Below are 20,091 nucleotides of genomic sequence, written 5' to 3'. Positions count from 1 at the left end.
GTCATTAAATTCTGAATGTTTATGTTTATTTATTAATTATAAGGCGGGAGATGGAGTTTTATCGGTGAAGTTTTAGTTTTACCCAGAATAAACAAACACCTAAAATAAAAATAAAAACCGGAAGCTGAGGGGAGCCGCAGCTTCTTGATGCTTGTGACCAGCAGGTGGCGCAGTTTGCGGATGGCCTCGGTGGAAGCAGTCACGCAGGGCGATGTCACCTGTCCGATCCCCAACATCCAGCTGCACCAAAAACACCTGGATCAACATCTGCGCGGCCTCGTTCGCGGGCAGCTTTCGGTGAGATGTCACGATCTCCTTCACGCGCCGGTGTTAGCCAGCGTGCTAACAGCGTTCGACACTGATGCTAGCCCGGACACTTATGTGTAAACAACGCGGTGACTGTTTGTTTATTTAATTATTTCTTTGTTTGTTCACTTCGTTTTGGGGATATTTATTCTCAGTTGTCACCTTCCACAGAAGCTTACCGAGCTAACATCAGCCTTTTGCAGCGTCAAACCAAACTCCGTTCAGTAAACGGCCATTTTTAAGATCCGCTGAGTTTGGAACACAAGAACAGAAGCTTAAGGGAAACCAAGACTTTCCATAACATCCAGCAAACGGTTCTGCTTTATTTGGCACAAGTCTGCTCCACCGAACAGGCTTTAAATCCGGTTAAATTTCAACGTTTGTTCAGGCTGGTCGCTTTCAAACTGCAGATTCACCTTTATTGTTATTTTAATGAAGAGTAGAATGACGTCGCTGGCTCCTTTATATTGCGTCTGCGCGGCGTGTAGCTGCCAGATGTCGAACCGCAAATATGTTTTTGGCGTAAAGGCTCATTGATAATTGATCGGGAATAGGGACTTTCATGGCGTCCACGCCGAACTCCACTTAACAAACGGAGATTTTACTGTGAATCCGCCTCAGCGAAAATTAGATCAGTGTTCAGCAGCACCGTTTGAGCTTGGCTAGCGTTTTTTTTTTAATTCGGTGTCTGTTTGATCCACTGAGCTGCCGTACTATCGGTGCTTCAGGGCGCCGCCCTCGCAGACTGGTGAAGGGTTAAAGATTAAAACCCTGACGGTAGTGGCGTTCCCAGAACAGCCAGAAGGTTCTAAACAGATATTCACTGAACTCTTTGGTCCAGGCTCCTGCAGGTGATGAGCAGGTTTTTCACCTGTCCTCAGGTGTATTTCTGTGTTGTTGTTTTTTGCTAGGATCAGCTGAGTTCACCTCGGTAGTAACATGGCTGCTCAGCTGGCCCCGCAGTCTGTCCTGAGGGAGTTCTGCCCACTCTACTACCTGCTGAATGCCATCCCAGCCAAGGTATGTACCTGTCGAGGTGTGGATGATGATGATGATGGTGTCAGAGATGAAGCTGAGGGGTCCCCTGTTTCCCTGCAGGTGCAGCGGGGCTTCAGGTCAGTCCTGGTTTACCTGACAGCTTTGGACAGTAGCAGTGACTTCCTGGCTGTGGGCAGCAGCATTGGTATGCTCTACCTGTACTGCCGCCGGCTCGCACACCTGAACAAATACAGCTTAGAGGTGAGAGGTCTTTTCCTACAATACTTAGATACTAAGTGTTGGGGAGGTTTATGTGGACTTCTGTCAGACAGGCAATGGCACACAGGTGATGTCAGATAGCTGGCAGGTTAAATAAAGACAGAAATTATATTTGGATTCTTTAAACGGGTACTTTTGCATCTGCATGATGCGCTCAGACTTTCATTAACTCGTTTACACTGATGCAGGTGTGCTCAGACAGGTGACAATCATATCCTGCAGTCATGTGACCAGTGATGCATTCAGGTTCAGGTGTTACAGGTTACATTTGGTTCAACCTCAGACTCTCCTGGAGCCACCTGTGAGAGCTTGAAAAGGTTTGAACAGGAGTGAGACGCACCGAGACAGATCACATGATAAAAACATGTTGCAGTGCATGGTGAGATGTTTGTTCACCACAGACAGGACAGGTAACAAGTTCACACCTGGAAGACCGAGAGACAGGTGACTGCTTTTGACCTGTGTGTGTGTGTGTAACAGGGGAAGTATGATGCAATCACAGCTGTGAAGCTGCTCAGCTGCTTTGATGACCTGGTTGCTGTAGGAACCTCTTCAGGACGGGTTGCAGTCTTTCAGCTGGTATCTCCGCTTCCTGGTCGCAACAAACAGGTAAGAAGATTGATTGACAATGAACGCTGTTGTTACCCCCTCTGCCTCTGTGCACCCGTGTCACACACACACACACACACACACACAGCTGTCTGTCTCTGTGCAGCTGCGGCGTTTCGATGTTGTCGGCCTCCATAAAGGCACTGTCACAGCGTTGGCGTGGAGCACAAACGGGATGAAGCTTTTCTCCGGTGATGATAAAGGACGAGTTGTGTTCACCTCTCTGGACCTGGACCAGGTAAATACCCACACTGCCTCCGTCCTTTCCATTGTAACACACCCGCCCTTACGCCGTGTGTGTGCGTCCGTGCAGGGGGTGTGTAAGCCTGTGTTGCTGCTGGAGGAGTCCTCAGGTGTGGTTCAGATGGAGTATAGTCACCAGGTGCTGCTGGTATCAACGCAGCAGAGATCCCTGCTATACTGCACACAGAAACAGGAAGTGCTACAGCTGGGCACCAAGCCCCGCAAGAGGTAACCCCAGACCCCACCTATCCCCATCCCCTTACCCCATCCTCATCTCACCTCCTGTTGCAGATGTGTGTCGTATTTTGAAATAAATTTTTACCCGTTGCCATAGCGACCAGAGAGCATTAAGTGGCAGAGAGGAGGGTGTCAGTGTTGTTGCCGCATTTCAGGAGGATGCTGCTAATAAAATTACACAATTACACAGTGAATTTGCGTTTATTATTATATTTACAAAATGCCACAGTTTTTGTCTTGGTCGTGTCCTTTTATTTTCTTATATTTGTCTGCCACACCTTAAAGGCCGGTCCGTGAAAATATTGTCTGACATTAAACCGGTCTATGGCCCAAAAAAGTTTGGGGACCGCTGTTGTAAGGTAAAGACCCTAAAATTTTACCGGTTACTGATTTAGTGGTACTCGTCTATATTATCTATACCTGTGCTCACTGGTGATACTCGTACACAGAAGCATCACTTGTACCTGTACTGATACTGTGGAATTTGTGTGCTGTTACAGCAGTGGACGGTTCGGAGCCTGTTTCCTACCTGCTCTCTGTAAACAGAGTGACCTTCAGGTGTTTGCTGCTCGACCTGGACTCAGACTGTGGAGGTCTGACATCAGAGGACAGGTGGAGGACACCCGGCTGCTCAAGCCCCTCTTTAACTCACAGGTACACTGGGAACACCAACACATACCTATACATATACACTGAAATTGATACACCTGTGTTAGTAACAGACCTGTTTTCTGTACACCTGCCTGACTCAGATACCTCAGTTTGAGTTGTTTCCTCGTCCTGACCCGATCGGAGGGTACCGTCCAGCAGACCGCCAGCTCGGGCTGCTTAGTTGTTTCCTGAAAGAGGGCTGGATCCTCAGTTGGAATGAGTACAGCATCTATGTCCTGGACTGTCTGAACCAGGTACTTCTGATTGAATGATGTGATCTTTAGGATAATGTGGGGTATGATTATTCATGACATTAAGGCTTTTAAATTAAATTCTGGACCAAACAGGGAGCAAGTAAAAGAGAAGCCAGTATGGGAAAAAATATGGGGGATAGGGTTTTTGAGGCAGTGTTAATTTTCACAATAAATTTGGACTTAGTTTCAGTCTTAATTTAGGCATCTACATTTTTTTCGTTTTAGTCTGTTTTCAGCTGACTAAATATCATAAGGTTATCGTAGACTGGAGGTTAAGTAATCTGACCAAAATATAAAATGTAAAAGTGTGTTGTGTTTTTACCGGCGACGGTTGCTCCACACGGTTTACAAACAGTCTTCTTTTACTTCACGTCAAATGTGTACTCTGGAATTGTGGGCGTCACATGACCAATATAGCAGCTTAACAGACAAGTTCTGAAAACCGCGTGCTTCTTTTTTCAAAGCAGCTCCATCTCTTAATAAGGACACAATACTGGTATGTCAACACCTTCGGCACTAACACAGAGCCAAAGTTTTACTTGTCCACAAAGTAGCCCAAATACTAACATGGCTAGCACAAACAAAGGCACTGTGCGGTCAAACTTTAGAACAAAGTTCAATAATATCAATATCACTGTTGAAATTGCAAAGGCTTTGACTGCACTGGAAAGTGACAGAGATAAGATGTAATGACCATATGCAGCACTGGGGCTGTGCGATATGACCAAAATCTCATATCCCCATATGAGACATATATCGCAAAGTGGTGCACTTTCTGTAAATTCAGTGAATTTCGGCATGAAACGATATATTTTTAGATATAAGTTGTAACAGCTGATAGGTTTGTAGCTTGAACCTATCCGCTGGAACATTGAGGACAATATAATTACACAGCGAAGCAAGACACGAGTAGGCAAAGTTCTTCATGTTACTCATGCATGAGGGAGTCCTGCCTGGAGCCGAGTGTTGTTCCACCACCTCCGTCAGACTCTCAGCCAGGCTCCCCATAGCACTCCTGTTATTGTGGTTACATGAATATGCATAGGGTCATTAACATATGACATCTTACATAGGTATACATGTGAACAAAGAATAGTGTGTGTGTGTGTGTGTGTGTGTGTGTGTGTGTGTGTGTGTGTGTGTGTGTGTGTGTGTGTGTGTGTGTGTGTGTGTGTGTGTGTGTGTGTGTGTGGGGTCAAGGTGTGACCCTGTGGAGACTCCCCAAACGCTGGTGCCAGGAGCGGGTCCATCTGAACAAAAGGCTCTTATACTTAAACAGATATACGTGTGTTTGCTATACCATATATCAGCAAGAGAAGATACGACCTCTCCTAGGAGGTGTGTGATCTATGCCAGAACACTCTGTAGAGGCAGTGAATGCACTCCCCCTTCATGCTACTCAGAGCCGTTACAGACCTCCTAGGATGAGACATTCTTTCAATCTACAAATGATTATACACCTCTAAGCATATGTGAGTAAATATTTCTAAGCATAAATGACAATCAACAATACAAAACCTAACAACAGCCGCCATTTCCTTTGGAAGTATTTGTTACATGGCGTGCTGCAGGGAAAAGCCTGTTCTAACGTTTGAGTCTAAGGTTTATTTTGAGCACCTGACGACTCTTATTTGCTTCTCTTTCGTAAACTCTCTCCATACTCTGTTACGTAACTGAAGAAGCTTCTCGGATGAGAGGTGAAAAGTCTTCAAGCCACTTAAAGGAGTCCAGACGCTTTTCTTTCCAAGCTGCTTAGACTGCGATGACCTGGATGACTGAGAACCTTCAAACACATATTGCCGTACATTTTGTGAGGAACACCCTTCAACTGGTGCGGCAGTATGAAAAGGAATCATGGAAACTAGCGGATTATAGGAACCATCTCCGTTTCAACCTAAGATGCAGACAAAGTTGTTCCTAAGGGTTTACGCCTTGGATCCATGGTCAGGGGACATAGTTGATTTTTAGGGGGAGAATAAAATCAACTTCTAAGTGAAAGGATAAGACAGGTCCATTTCACTATAGATGACCTCCAGAACAAGATCAGCCAGACTCTGCAGGAACTGAAAACCCTCTCGTATTTTAGAAAAGGTTTACAAGTTTGTGGACAAGGCTCAGCAGGCCCAACTCTCTAAAAGAAAAGAGAGACAACGCAGGAAATTCCACACCTTGCTTTCTAAAACATACACTCCTCAGTCAGAACCTACACAACACAGAGAAGAACACACACCTGAGGACAGTCAGGAAAAATGGGTGAAGAACTTTTCAGACTGTAATCTCACTGAACCTGAAAAGAAAGTATTAGCCAAAGGACTCAATTTTGCCATTTCTCCACAACAGCTGCCCATAGTGGACCTCATCACAGCCACAGAAACTGCCATACGGATTAACAAATTATCACAGACAGAAGCAGAGCAAATCAGGATGAAAGTCCAGTGTCAAAGTCCCTCCGTCCAACAATACAACCTCACAATACAAGAAAAGAAGGCCGTCAGTTCCCTGAGCAAAGACCACAACATCACTATATTACCAGCTGATAAGGGAAGGTGCACCGTGGTCCTAAACCCTACGGATTACCACACAAAGATCACTACTCTCCTCAGTGACAACAACACCTACGAAGCCTTAAAGCGAGACCCCACAAGCAGCTACAAAAAGAAAGTTATAGCTTGCCTTCAGGACTTTGAAAAGGACAAAATCACTGACCGCCTTACATATCACCGCCTTTACCCAGGGGATGCCATACCCTGCATCTATGGACTTCCTAAAATCCACAAGGAAGCTGTCCCACTCAGACCCATGAGCAGCATAAACTCAGCCACTTACAACATTGCTAAACACCTTGCTACCATCCTTGCTCCTCTCGTGGGGAACACCCTACACCACATCAAGAACTCCACCGACTTCACCGACAAGGTCCAGAAACTTACCCTGGATCCAGATGAAACCATGGTGTCCTTTGATGTAGTCTCTCTCTTCACTTGCATACCCACCACGGAGGCCGTGGAGACTGTCAGAAAACAACTACAAGAAGACAGCTCCTTGGAGGACAGGACCAACTTCACACCCGATCAGATCTGCACACTGTTAGACCTCTGCCTCACCACTACATATTTCAAGTACAACGAAGGCTTCTACAGACAAAAACATGGCTGTGCCATGGGCTCCCCCGTGTCACCTATTGTAGCCAACCTTTACATGGAGGAAGTGGAAAGGAAGGCTCTTGGCTCTTTCAAAGGGAGTGTACCCAGCCACTGGTACAGATATGTGGACGACACCTGGGTCAAAATCAAGACACAAGAAGTGGAATCCTTCACTGCGCACATTAACGCTGTGGATAAGAACATCAACTTCACCAGGGAAGACACAAAGGGCAACTGTTTGCCTTTCCTGGACTGTGCTGTGCACATTGAAGAGAACGGCAACCTCAACAGCGAAGTTTACGGGAAGCCCACACACACGGACCAGTACCTCCTCTTTGACTCCCATCACCCTCTGGAACACAAACTTGGAGTAATCAGGACCCTACACCACCGGGCAGAACATGTTAAAAAGAAGGAACACACACATGTAAAAGAAGCACTCAAAACGTGCGGCTATCCTAAATGGGCGTTCTTAAAGTCAGCAAAGAGGCACAGAAAAGAAGACCAGACACCAGCGAGGGAGGATAAGAAAGACAAACATAAAAATATTGCAGCCGGTGTATCGGGAAAACTCAGGAGCATCTTCTCAAAGCACAACATCCCAGCAACACACTCGGAGACAAACTGGTTCATCACGAAGACAAAACGCTAAAACACAAACTTAACAATGTGGTGTATGCTGTACAGTGCAGCGAGGAATGCTCAGACCTCTACATTGGAGAGACCAAACAGCCACTTCACAAGCGCATGGCACAACATAGAAGAGCCACCTCCATGGGACAAGACTCTGCAGTCCATCTGCATCTAAAGGTCAAAGGTCACTCTTTCGAGGATGCCAATGTTCACATTTTGGACAGAGAGGACAGATGGTTTGAAAGAGGAGTGAAAGAAGCCATCTATGTCCACTGTGAGCGACCATCTTTGAACAGAGGTAGAGGATCATCAGGGGGTCCTTTTGTCCCTCTGTGGGGGGAAACTCCCACTAGGTTTAAATCTGGGACTCTCCACCATTTGATTCTAGAAGAAGCTTCTCAGATGAGAGGTGAAATGCCTTCAAGCAACTTAAAGAAGTCCAGACGCTTTTCTTTGCAAGCTCCTTAGACAACATCCATCTTAAAAAGTAGCATCTTAATAACATTTCCCATATTTCTGAACTGCTTTGTGTTTTGGATTAATTTTGCATAAATCTGAATCTTCTGAGCGTTCTGTGAATGTTGTTTAAATTTCTAACTGATCTGTGTTCTTAAGGTGATCATTGGAGCTTTGGAGAGCAGCGGAGACATCGTGTCTGTCTCCTGCTGTGACAACGAGATCTTCGTCCTGAAAGGAGATCGTGACATCATCCGCCTGTCCAATAGCCCCGAGGGTCTTGCCTCCAACTGTGAGCAACTCCAGCACTACCAGTATAATATCACAGGAGCATAATACTGCCACTACTACTAATAAAAGCCCATTGCCAGTATAATCTCACCAATTCTCTTTTTCACATACCCTCATTCTGTCTGTCAGTGTTGGACCTCTCTGTCTGTCTGTCCTCACCCTTGACCACACCCACCATCCTCCGATCAGTCGGATCAGTGGAAATTGCTCAGCCAATCAGAACCATGGCCATCATTACAGAGGGAGGGGGAAGAGAGGATGGCGAAGGAGGGGAGGGTGGACAGGAGAAAGCAGAGGAAGAAGAGGAGGGAGGAGTGGAGGAAGTGGAGGAGGCAGAGGAGGAGCAGCAACTGGGGGTATGGCTGCTGCTGTGGTTTACCTGGATTCCTGGGACAGCCTGCAGTAACCATACCTGTCCTTTCTGTTAGGGTAACCAGGTGTGTTTGGTTGTGATTCCAGGTGACTGAGCTTGGCCAGCTGTCCGGTTTGTTCGCAAGTAGCTCTCGAAGCCGCAGCAGTTCCGTCACTTCATGGGACGGTCTCCATGGAAACGCTCCAGCGAGTGGTTCTTGCGAGCTGACATCCAGACGTTACAGCACCCCCCTGGGTCAGGAGCAGATGCAACAGGAGCTGGTGGTAAAGCCCATCAGAGTGAAGAAGAAAAAGAGGCGACGACAAGGCAAGTGTGACTCCTCCCACTCTGTAAAGCGTTTTACCACTTTATGACCAATGTGACTCTGTGACGAGTACACAGAGCAACAGTTTAAACAGGAGATCAGACAGACAGGTGAGTGTGTGATTCTGACCTGTCTCTCTCTCCTCAGACAGCGGTGGTGCGACCCGCCTCTCTGAGAGCAGCTGTTCAGACTCCATGTTTGTAGTTCAGGACGGGAGTGTCAGTGACGGAGGAAGTGGAACTCCTCTGAGCGACCGGGCCTCCCTCGTTGGAGTGGATTTTCAGAACGAGAACTCTCCAGAACACCACCCAAATCAGGGCCCCTGGGAGACGAGAGTCTCAGAGAGAGGCATGAAGGAAGAAGAGGAGGTGGAGGCTTCTTCCCACCAGACTGGGTGAATATCTGAAGATGGTGTTGTTCTGTCTGATCTGCACCACCTGCTGACCGGATTTTCTCTTCCTCCTGTTTCAGCTCCCTGCTCCTCCCAGGCCTGGAGAACCACCCGAACCCTGGTGCTGAGGTCGTACCCCCAACACCTGATGTGGATCTGCTGCTGGAGTGCACCTTCTCCTACATGCAGAACACTGAGGAAGCAGAGGAGTTGCCAGATCGTCAGCCGGTGGAGGCTGACGAGTTTCTTAGCCCTCTGATTGGGCCGGAGGAGGAGGTGTGTCTAAGCTGAAGGTTCTGACAAACATTCATGAACATGTGACTTGTGTGTAAATACAGCTGCTGTTACAGCTGAGGCCCACCTACATTTCCAGGGATCACACCTGCTCAGTCATCCCCTGTGTTTTGGCAAGATGTATCAGTAAGAGTTTCTATTAGTAATGGTATCAGTATCAATAAAGTCTTAACAGGTCAGGGTTTGAGCCTGAAACTCGTCTGTGGATCTGCGTGTTTAGCACAGGTGAAGTAAATTTTCCCCCTGTGCATTTAGGACGATGTCCTGGCGGCCTCTGCTGGTATGGCAGACCAAATGTTCCACTCTACCGTGTCCAATTTGGACAGGAAGCCCAGTTTGTCCAGTGATGAAGACGATGACATTTACAGCCACATGCTCCCCCCTGCTGGTAATGCTGTGGACACCCTCACCTGCCTGACCAATCCAACGGAGAATTCGCAAGACCAGGATGGCCAGGAGAGAGACCGGCTCAAACCCGACCAGGTTAGACAGAAACCTGACTAGGTGAGACTTACACCTGTGCAGAGAATCCTTCATGTCTCCTACGAATGTGTCTTTTAGTTGGCGGAAAGCTGGATGGGGTACTCAGGACCAGGATGTGGGATACTGAGCCTGCAGGTGACGGACAGGTAGGCTCTCTTGATCCCTCAGGTGATGAGTAGGTGAGTGCAGATGTGTGACAGGTGTTCCTTTTCAGGTATGTGTGGTGTCTGGACTTTAAAGGTGGGCTGTTCTGCAGCCCTCTGCCTGAAACTGGACTCACTTGGCAGCGCTTTGAGGATAACGTCCACCAGATGGCATTATCGCCTTCAGGTAAGCGATAATGTCTTTACTTGCTGATGTCATTGTTGTTTTATAGTGAATATACTGTTTCCTGTGTAGGTGAATTATTTCCATATGACCGGTCTAACCCTGCAGGTAACCTGTTGTGGAAGGTGGAGCAGAAGAGCCTGACGGCGTTCGCGTGTGCTAAGTTTTCGGCGAAAGGAAAACGTCACTGGTACAAAGCTGTGGAGCAGGCGGCATTCATCGCTTTGAGTGATGACTCTGCCTGGATCGTCAGGACCAATGGGGATCTCTTCCTGCAGACAGGTAACTATGCACCTGTACAAATGGCTCTGCCTGAATGTCACAGTAAACTCTTTGTTTTTACAGAACTACAGCTGAAGCATTTCCTGTCTAACGTGTGAGCTTCCTGTCAGCTGATCCTTCAGAGGTCTGTGTTGGTGGATTAGTCTTCATGATGTCGCTGCAAACTTTTTTTTTTTTTTTTTTTTAAAACAAAGCAGTTGAGACACAAATATTATTCCACTTGCAACGTCATCAGTCACCTGAGTGCCTGAGCAGGTGTTCTCACCTCCTCTGATTGCAGGAAGTTCTAAACTCACTGAGAGGAAAAACGTGATTCTCTCTTTCTTCTTTTTTTTTTTTCCAACATCCATAACTTTATGTAAACACATACGGCTATAAAGTGTGTGACCAGCAGAGTGCGCCTTGCCATAGAGGTTTCACCTGCCTCCAGCTCTGCTGTCAGGAGAGACTAAGATTAAACAAAATCAAACCCAGATCAATAAAACAGGTTCTGAGGAGAGCTCTGCTCACTGTGACTGCTGAACATCAGTAAGGTCAGAGCTCCTCCTCTCCACCACACATGATCGATCTGCTCGACCCCATGACCATCGGTCATAAAACCGAACCAACGAAAAGCCACAGATCAGGCTGCTCTTAACCAAAAAGCCCGAGAGCTTAAACCAGGCTGACCCTTTACGTCAGATAAGCTCTGTAATGAAACTCTTACACTGTGTGTCTCAGGTCTGAGCGTGGAGCGGCCCTGCGCTCGCTCCATCAAGGTGGAGACCCCCTGCGTGTTCAGCCAGGTGTGTGTGCGGGCAGGTGTGGTGTGGGCCCTGAGCGAGCACCAAGCTTTATTCTACCGAGAAGGCCTGAACAGCTACTGCAGTGAGGGTGAGGGCTGGAAATACGACACCATCAGGTACTGTTGCCGTAATACTATCATAGGTCTGCAGTACTACTGTAATACTACTCTATTACTGCAGCAAGGGTAGAAAGTATAACATAATCATGCATAGAGATGGGAATTCTGGTTGCATTATCAATTTCATCGACTGTCATTGGCTCCAATTTGACACTCATCACCATCTCAAGCAGCATATCAAAAACATGACATTAATGCATATTAATGTCATGCTGTCAAATGTTTGTCGGAGGTGTTTCCGCTCTTTGTTGTGATCAGCGTTGGGGTCATTACTCAAAAAAGTCATTTTTCAAAGTAATGCAGTATGTTACTTAATTACTTCCAAGAGGAAATCATTCTTTACACTATTCGTTACATTACTTTGGCATTTCTCTGTAAAACAACCTGAAACACATTGTTAAACAGTAATTATGAGACAATATAAACTTCCAGCTACAGCCCCACACACCAACACAAATATCTGTCCTAATGAGGACACACACGTTTCTCTTAGTATTTGGGTATGAACACAAAGCTGACAGCACAAAGACACGTGAAAATGATTCATGTAGGCTCTTTACCTGACAATATAAAGTGAGTTGAGGCAACTGTTGTTTGGAGTTTTATGAATATACAAATTGGAAAAAAAACGAGGCTGCAGCCTGACCGTTTGTTACCTGATGAAGTTCAGCAACAGCTGGCTTCACCGCAGCTCACAGTGCGTGGCTGGGGTCAGCTGTTACTCAGGCTTAGCCAAGAACCCAAAGTGACGCTAACTTAGTGTTAGCATGCTGTCTATGCAGTTGTGTTAGCAGCATTACACAGGTGCTTCAGTCTTGGATACAGATTTCCATTTTACCATTGCCATCTCATCCTTTTGTGCAATAAAAACAAGAGTTATGTCCATATGCGCGGGGGACACTCCCCGCTATTTTCCTCCTCCGAGAACTCAAACCAGCTGATTGTAGTACACGAGCTGATACCCTGATCAACAGGCAAGCTGACTAACGATTACAAGGAATTGAACTACTTAATCTTGTACTACTACTACTACTACTGTAATACTATTATACTACTACTATACTTCAGTAATACTATGACATTTGCATCAGGTGACAGCAGTCAACTTGAGGCACTTTACACAGTCCACACTAAAATATTAGAGAAGAAACAGAGCAACAATCAATGCCTACGAGCAGCACTCGGTGACAGCGGAGAGGAAGAACTCCCATTTAACAGGAAGAGACCTCTGACAGAGCTGTTGGATGTGAGAAGGATTTTGAATCTATTTTTGGACCCGGTGAAGAGAAGCTGGTGTGGGAGAAACACTGTCTTTCTGGAAGCGGTGTGAACTAGCAACACAGGTACACACCATCAGGTACACTCCTCACCACCTGTGTATGTGTGTGTGTCGCAGTGAGGCTCAGGGTCTGGAGCTGATGTGCGTTGCCCTGGGAGACGGTGGGACGGCATGGGCTCTGGATGCCAGCGGCAGCCTGTGGTTTCGGACTGGCGTGTGTTCGTCCAGACCGCAGGGCGAGGATGATCACTGGTGGCAGGTGAGCCTTAGCGTCTGTACGACAGACTGTATGTTAACGATGACAGCCAAAGAGGTTTCCATCATTAGGGTCTCTGTTGGAGGCATTCTGGTTCAGCCCGTGTCTCTCCTTCAGATCAGCATCTCGGACTACGTGGTCTTCGATCAGGGCAGTCTGTTCCAGACCCTGCTGCAGGCCACGCAGAGTGTTGCCACGGTAACCAGAGCACCCATGGAGCGCGTTGTGGCCTTCCTGTCACAGTACTCCCAGTGCCAGCCAAGCCTGGTCAGCGCCAATGCCAGCGGAGTCTGGGTGGCCTCGGGCCAGAACCAGCTTCACCTAGCACGTGGCAGCCTCGTGGGTTAGTAAAGTCCAATAGAGTCCAGTAAGCTCTAGCTGGCTCTAGGCTGATTTGTCTTTTCGTCTCAGGAACTTTCTGGCAGAACGTAGTTCCCAGAGGAACCGTCTCTGCCACCAGGTGGACCTTCATCACATCTTCAGCGGTGCCTCACAGAGAAGGTAACACAGCTGGACACACCCATACCTGAGCCCTGTACCAAGCATAACCCTACCCCGTGTCACCTGATTTTCAGGTACCTTCCTGTGGCTGGCTCAGAGCAGGAAGGACTTGTTCTGCGTTTGGGATCAGGATGGAGAGCTCCGCCCCTCATCAGTCCTTTTACCACCTGAGGTAAACACACCTGCCACTTGTCTGTGTCTTAAGGGTTACCTGTGTCTTCATCTCATGGCATGCTGTGTGCGCTCAGGTGGAGCTGACTCACCTGTCCGCCTGCCGGGACGCTCTGTGGGGGCTGGACACGCACGGCCGGGTCAGCATTCGGACTCTGTCCCCGTCCTGCCCTGTCGGACTGCATTGGACCCCCCTGGACCTGAGCCAACTCGGTGCGTACCTGAACTCACTCTGATACTTCTGTGTGCGAGTGGGCGAGCCCATCAGATCAAAGCTCAAAACTCATTGGCTGATGAGTTGTGACTGCCAAGCTGTAATTTAAAACAAACAAAATGTGTCAGTGGGGGTGTCCAAATTCAGGGGCTGCATCCTCCTGAGGCCGCATTTGTAGACCGATTACGTCACAGCGACGCGACGAAGGCTGTCTCAACTCGTAGACTCCTCCGAATCCGGCCGACAAATGCGTCCTCCTTTTCCCCAGATTTGAAAGATGGGTCGGGCGTGTCCTTCGTTGCCCACCATATCCCAGAATTCATAGCGTGGCCCAGCCAGTTCCAGTTTTCAATAATGGCAGGCGTTGTAATATTACTCTTATTACTCTTATTGGGTCACAAAATAAACTTTTAAGATATTTTCACAATGTAGCTGTGTAAACTTCAAATATCTGCTCGGTTTATCAAGACATCACGTATTTGCAAAAGTGCTCCGACGTTTTCGGCGACGTCTGTTACCCACCAGCTCGACAGCTAGCCAGGGCGATAACAGCAAACTCCCCGCACATCGTTTTCAAACCCCCGCGCACTTTCACTACTCAGGTTAAACATGAGTCACTTAGATAACTTAAAAATGTTATTGTTTGGCTTTTTTCAGTGTTTTATTCATTCCTGAGTAAATCGGTTTGGCTGAGATTATAGTTCTAGTTTTCACACAGCTGAATAAACATCAAACAGAAAACTGATTAATCAGAAGTGTGAGACGGTCGAGTTTACTCCAGTGTCCTGTTATATTTTAGACAGCAAGGAGCAGACGGCCGAGTTTATTAAATTCCACCGAGACAGCGGTGACGCTAATCTGAAACCTACACCGTCCAATTTCACAGCCGTTTACTTCCGGCCTACCCGACCTTCTGAGGACCTGGCCCACGTAGAATGTGAAGGACGGGTCCGCAAGAGATGCAGCCTCTATTATATAACAAACCTAAAAACAGGAAGCAGCGACACACTTCCTGTTCCTTTTATTCACGTTTTTGTTTCATGATTTTTGCATTTCTTCTCAACAAGGAAACTTTATTTGTGACAAATGAGTGAACATTAACGTGATTCTAAAAACTGCTGTGAAAGAGATCAGCAAGAAACACGCACACATATACACACACACACACACACACACACACACACACACACAGCAGCTGTGTTTCTGTGTCACACTGACAGTTGGAACTTGTGTAACAGGGCGGCACTTCATAGGTCAGTGTGTGTGTCTGTGAGTGTGCGTCACACTGTGACCTGTCTCAGATGTCCGGTCTGTTTTTAGCCCACTGACCTTCTCACTATCTCAGGTCACATGACTGGCGTCCTCTCTGGAGTCAGCGGTCTCTTGTAACATTTCAGTTTCACGCAGAGAAAAACACAGCGACTTCAGACGGGTGTTGGTTGCTAAAACAACAGTTACTGTTTGTTTTGAAGCTGGGAGAAAGTCTTTTAGCTCCTCCCACCAGCTCACACAGATCCAATGAGAATCTTATTTACAAAGAACACATGATGTCACACACTTTGTGTTGTCACATGTTCTTTCTTTATTAAAAAATGATAAAATCGTGTGTGTGTGTGTGTGTGTGTGTGTGTGTGTGTGTGTGTGTGTGTGTGTGAGTGATCACAAATGAGTGATTTAACTGAACTATCAGTTTGTCAAGCCTTCCCGTGTCTGGTCAGGTTTCCAGTGGTTAGCACTGCTGCCTCACAGCAAGGTCCCGAGTTCAATTCCACCACCCGGCTTTCTGTGTGCAGTTTGCATGTTCTCCCTGTGTTTGTGTGGGTTCTTTCCGGGTACCCCGGCTTCCTCCCACAGTCCAAGAACACGCAGTTAGTGGGGCTAGGTTAAGTGGTAACACTAAATTGCCCATGGGTGTAAGTGTGAATGGTTATCTGTCAACAGACAACAGCCTGGCGACCTGTCCACGGTGCCCCCCCGACCCCAAGAAAGGATCAAAATGTTCTACTGTTACTTTGAAAAATAAAAAGGGTTTTCAGGTCGTGTTTAATCTGTGCTCCTTGGTCAGGCTCAGACCAAACTGCTCTGTTTTTCATATGAGTCCAGGAGAAGGTTTCAATGTTTCCCTTTGTCACGATGAGCTCAGGTAAGACGTTACCTGTGTGTTACAGGAAGTGTGCGTCTGGTGAGCGTGAGCTGTGGCAGTCAGAACGTCTGGGCCGTGGACAGCCGAGGAGTCGTTTACTTCAGAGTCGGGACGCAGCCGCTCAATCCCAGCATGATGCTACCGGCCTGGATCCAGATCGAACCACCTGTACAGGTAACATCGACCCACAGGTAAACCCGCCTAACTTCAGCAGGGTCATTTTCAGGTGCTTTGAATACTAAGTGCTTGTATCAATATGAGCCGAGTCGTATAAAGTGTGTAGAGTAGAAAAGCTCTTCATAAGAAGTCTGTGCAGGTTCTCAGTCGCCCAGGTCATCGTAGTCTATGGAGCTCAGAAAGACAAATGTCTGTATTTCATTCATTTGACCTCAGTTAGTCACATGATAGGGTGGGGCTAGGTCTCACAGTGGTTCACCAGAAGCCATGGCTGATTGTGACCCACACCTGTTTTGACAGCTTGGCTCGTGTGATTAGGTAGAGGATCAATAGTTGGTCCATGACCCTTTTGGGGGGGGACACTCCCATAGGGCTTAGCATCTGGACTGCACCAGTTGCTCTCAGTAGTCAAGAAGCTTCTCGGATGAAACGTCTTCAAGAAACTTGAAGAAATCCAGACACTTTTCTTTCAAAGCTCCTTCGACTCTATGTAAGAAGTCCATTTACCATTCGTTTAAACCTCTCTCACGCCTCGTTCTCTCCACCTGTAATTTTCCCTTTATTAACTTCCTGTTTCCTGAAGGTAAAGCCTCAGAAGCAGTGACACTTGTCCAGGTGACTGTGATGTCTTGTCTTTGCAGCCGATCGGAGTGCAGCTGATGAGCATTCAGACGAGTCCTAATGACAGGCTCCTCTGGGCGCTCGACAACAGAGGAAGCGTTTTCGTCAGGACCGGGCTCAGCGACGAGATGCCCGTTGGGACAGAGTGGGAGCTGGTTCCAGGTACTCACCTGTGTGACGTCATCACCCGCCTACACCTGTCTGTCTGTGAGTGTGTCTCACTGTGTGTGTGTGTGTGTGTGTAGGTCTGGCTGTGAGTCAGCTAGTCCTCAGCTGTCGGACTGCGTGGGTTCGTTGCGTAAACGGAGATCTGGCTCGCCGCTACGGCGTCTCTGAACGAAACCCAGCCGGAGATTACTGGAAGAAGATCCCTGGGAATGCCAGCTGGTTCACCGGTAAGACTGGTTTATTCTGTTTTATACTGGTACACCGATACTTGACACAGCTGTGTCTCAGGTGTGTTTCTCCCTCTCTGCAGTCACTCCAGAGGATGAGTTGTGGGCAGTGACTCAACTTGGCGGATTGTCCCATCGGCTGACGAAACTCCTCCCACAGACGACCCTCAGACCCCCCCCCTCAAGCCCCGCTCTTGGAGGGGATGATGTTGATGATGAATGGGAGCTCATCTAACCTGTGACATCACAGCGTCGCCTGACAGTGCTGTGACACATCAGTGACAGCACTTCCTCTTCCTTAGGGACAGACAGGATGTGACATCACATCTGGGCTTCCTGTGATGGCTGCCACTCAGGTAGGCCAGGTCGTTGCTGGGAAATGAAGTGAATGTTTTATTTAGGTTTTAACAGGAAGCACTTTAATTGCAGAAGGGAGGGGCGGGGTGCCCCCTGAGATCAGTCCTGATTGGATCTATTCTACTTGGTTCTTTTTTTAACTTATTCTAACGGGGTCATTGTAAATAGAGATGTTAAAGGGATGTGTCACTGACTTGAAGCGGCTCCATTTTCTTCCTCTAAGGCTCATTAAAAGTCGTAGTTACCATGGTATAGACAGAAGCTCCGCCCACTAACACAGCAGCATGAAAACATGTAAAAATCCTCCGGAGACTGAATCAAAAACAGAAATCGGGACTCTAATGGACAGCAGTGTAGTTCTGGTGTTGGCCCAGGTGTCTAGTGGACCTTTAAGCACCGCCTGATTGTCTCTGACAGTGTTGCCATGGGATCTTAAGCAGCTGTGATGTCATCCTGTGTAGACTGATTGGACAGAGTCAGTGTAAACTCACCTGTTGTGTTTCATCCATTAACTTAATAAACACATTTAAACACTGATGCAGCGTCAGCTTATTCAATGGTTATTGATTGGATTGACAGAATTTCAAGGAAAAATGAATAGATGTTTTCTGCCTTCATGTTTCAGCTATGATCAACAAACCAGCAAACTCTCCAACAAACAGTCTAAGCCAGGGGTCGGCAACCCTGGGCATGTGTGCCACAGCTGGCACGCTAAGGGTTAGCTGATGGCACGACACGCAGTGAATTAATCTGAGAAGGTGCATTAAAAAATAAATAGCTGGGCCGGTGGTACACATTGCAGATTAACTCGCGTAGACATATTAGTTTTGCCGCTTCTTACTGATGGTATCTTACTTAACCCCAACTACCAGATTCAACTTGTAATTGGCTAAAAGTAACTTAGCCTACTGGTGAGAGGGACGTTGCTAGCTGGCAGTTTTTTCAAGCGATGTTGAAATTTCCATATCCCAACACTTCAAAAGCTTCAGGAGCTGTCCTCTCAGCATCAGCACCGCAAGAAATACATGGATACATCCGTAGACTCGAGACAGAATTCACAATGTGTTTTTGGGACTTTTCAGGTGTATGGACCAATGTTTTCTTTTCTGATCAAACCAGCTGGATTTGTCTCACATTAACTGGTTGGACACAGAGGACATCGAAATGCAGCTGATTGAACTGAAAAGCTCGACTCTGTGGGGGTAAAAGTTTGCAGAACTACAAACGCAGCAGGAATCCACAGCTGTGCGTGTTCATGGAGCTTGCATGTTCACCTGCTGGACATCACTACCTGACAAGTTTAACTGTCTTCAGAACATTGCAGAGGCCTTATTGACAGTATTTGGCTCTACATATCTGTGTGAGCAGATTTTCCCTCACATGAGTCCTCAGGTAGCCGTCTGAATGCTGGACACTGGGAGACCTGTGTCTCTGAGTGGGAGACCAGAGATCACATTAACATGTGTGTCTCTGTATTAACAAACATGCCATATTGGCTTAGTTTATTTTTCTTATCAGTGTTGTGAGGAGACCATAAATAGCATTTGTATTTTCTGTTGTACAGTTATGGAGTTCTTGTTATGGATAAAAAGTCTTTTTTCTGTTTCAAAATAGCTGATAACTATTCGCTGATAGCTGCAAACATCTGTGAACAAATATAATTCTATAAAGTGGTTCTATATAGTGTGTAACTGTTAATATAGAGCGTTATTAAATTTATTGCTAATGCAATCATATGGCACACTGACATCTGAGGAAATTTTAGATGGCACTCATCATCAGACAGGTTGCCTACCCCTGGTCTATACTATAAAAATGAATGCGTCCACATACTTCTGGATCTGCCAACATGGTACATGGAACTGCACAACACGCCTCATTTAGACATTGCATGCATACCTATCAGGTGCAACTTGGGATTCAGTGTCTTGCTCAGGTATGCAGGTCGGAGCAGCCAGGGATCAAAGCGCCAACCTTCTGATGAGAAGTCAGCCATGACAAATGAGCGATAAATGTTTTATGAGTAATAAAAGATATGGCGTGTGTGTGTCAGGTGATGTGAAATAGAAGGAAGGTTTTAATTATTTGACAGTGTCACATGATGTCTGAGAGTCTCTGTGATTCGTCACAACCCTCCTCCATATTCTGGATCCACTGCTCCTTTACTCTTGATTGGTCAGTAGACTACAATCAGAAACTTCAAGTACTGAAGTCAGATGCTGCAGATGATCAATACTCATACGGAGTTAAAAGCAAAAAGATCTTCATCACACCTGAGCACAGTCGTTGATTGACTGACACTTCAATAAAACCTGAGGACACGAGAAAGTTATTTAAAAGGGAAAGAAGAATAAAAGGAGTGAGGTGCAGGTAAGTCCACAGGACTTCTGAGTTTTCTGAGGGGAAACCGGTCAACTATCTCACCTCAGGTTGTTTAGGATAAATGTTTGATCAGATTATATCTGATATTATCAGATTTTATATCCAACCCTAACTCATGTCATCAAATGTTTTATTCACTGAGGTCAAGAACAAAACA

The 20,091-nt window shown here is 46.8% G+C and overlaps 1 protein-coding gene across 3 annotated transcripts; it reads left to right on the top strand.

The window, feature by feature from the left end:
* The first annotated feature begins 173 nt into the window (after window positions 1–173).
* tecpr2 (tectonin beta-propeller repeat containing 2) lies at window positions 174–18,089 on the top strand. 3 transcript variants are annotated; one of them, XM_026153065.1, is made up of 27 exons: window positions 175–297; window positions 1,218–1,326; window positions 1,405–1,545; window positions 2,044–2,172; window positions 2,279–2,410; window positions 2,486–2,643; window positions 3,153–3,306; window positions 3,405–3,557; window positions 7,949–8,081; window positions 8,210–8,436; window positions 8,540–8,759; window positions 8,905–9,151; window positions 9,229–9,424; window positions 9,698–9,925; window positions 10,004–10,071; window positions 10,140–10,255; window positions 10,361–10,534; window positions 11,255–11,435; window positions 12,835–12,976; window positions 13,091–13,316; window positions 13,385–13,474; window positions 13,549–13,646; window positions 13,723–13,858; window positions 16,028–16,176; window positions 16,821–16,962; window positions 17,046–17,195; window positions 17,279–18,089. In XM_026153065.1, the coding sequence occupies exons 2-27, from the start codon at window positions 1,246–1,248 to the stop codon at window positions 17,428–17,430; spliced, it is 4,023 nt and encodes a 1,340-aa protein (XP_026008850.1). In that variant the 5' UTR covers window positions 175–297; window positions 1,218–1,245; the 3' UTR covers window positions 17,431–18,089. The 3 variants fall into 3 exon arrangements, with proteins under 3 accessions (XP_026008851.1, XP_026008850.1, XP_026008849.1); XM_026153064.1 differs by having other exon boundaries at window positions 2,261–2,410; XM_026153066.1 differs by lacking the exons at window positions 17,046–17,195; window positions 17,279–18,089 and having other exon boundaries at window positions 174–297; window positions 16,028–16,193; window positions 16,821–16,908.
* The last annotated feature ends 2,002 nt before the right edge of the window (window positions 18,090–20,091 follow it).

The sequence above is a fragment of the Astatotilapia calliptera genome, chromosome 19, assembly GCF_900246225.1.
Source record: "Astatotilapia calliptera chromosome 19, fAstCal1.2, whole genome shotgun sequence".
NCBI classification, from domain to species: Eukaryota; Metazoa; Chordata; class Actinopteri; order Cichliformes; family Cichlidae; genus Astatotilapia; species Astatotilapia calliptera.
The sequence above is the reverse complement of the archived record's forward strand: the minus strand, read 5'-3'. Positions and strand labels throughout refer to the sequence as shown.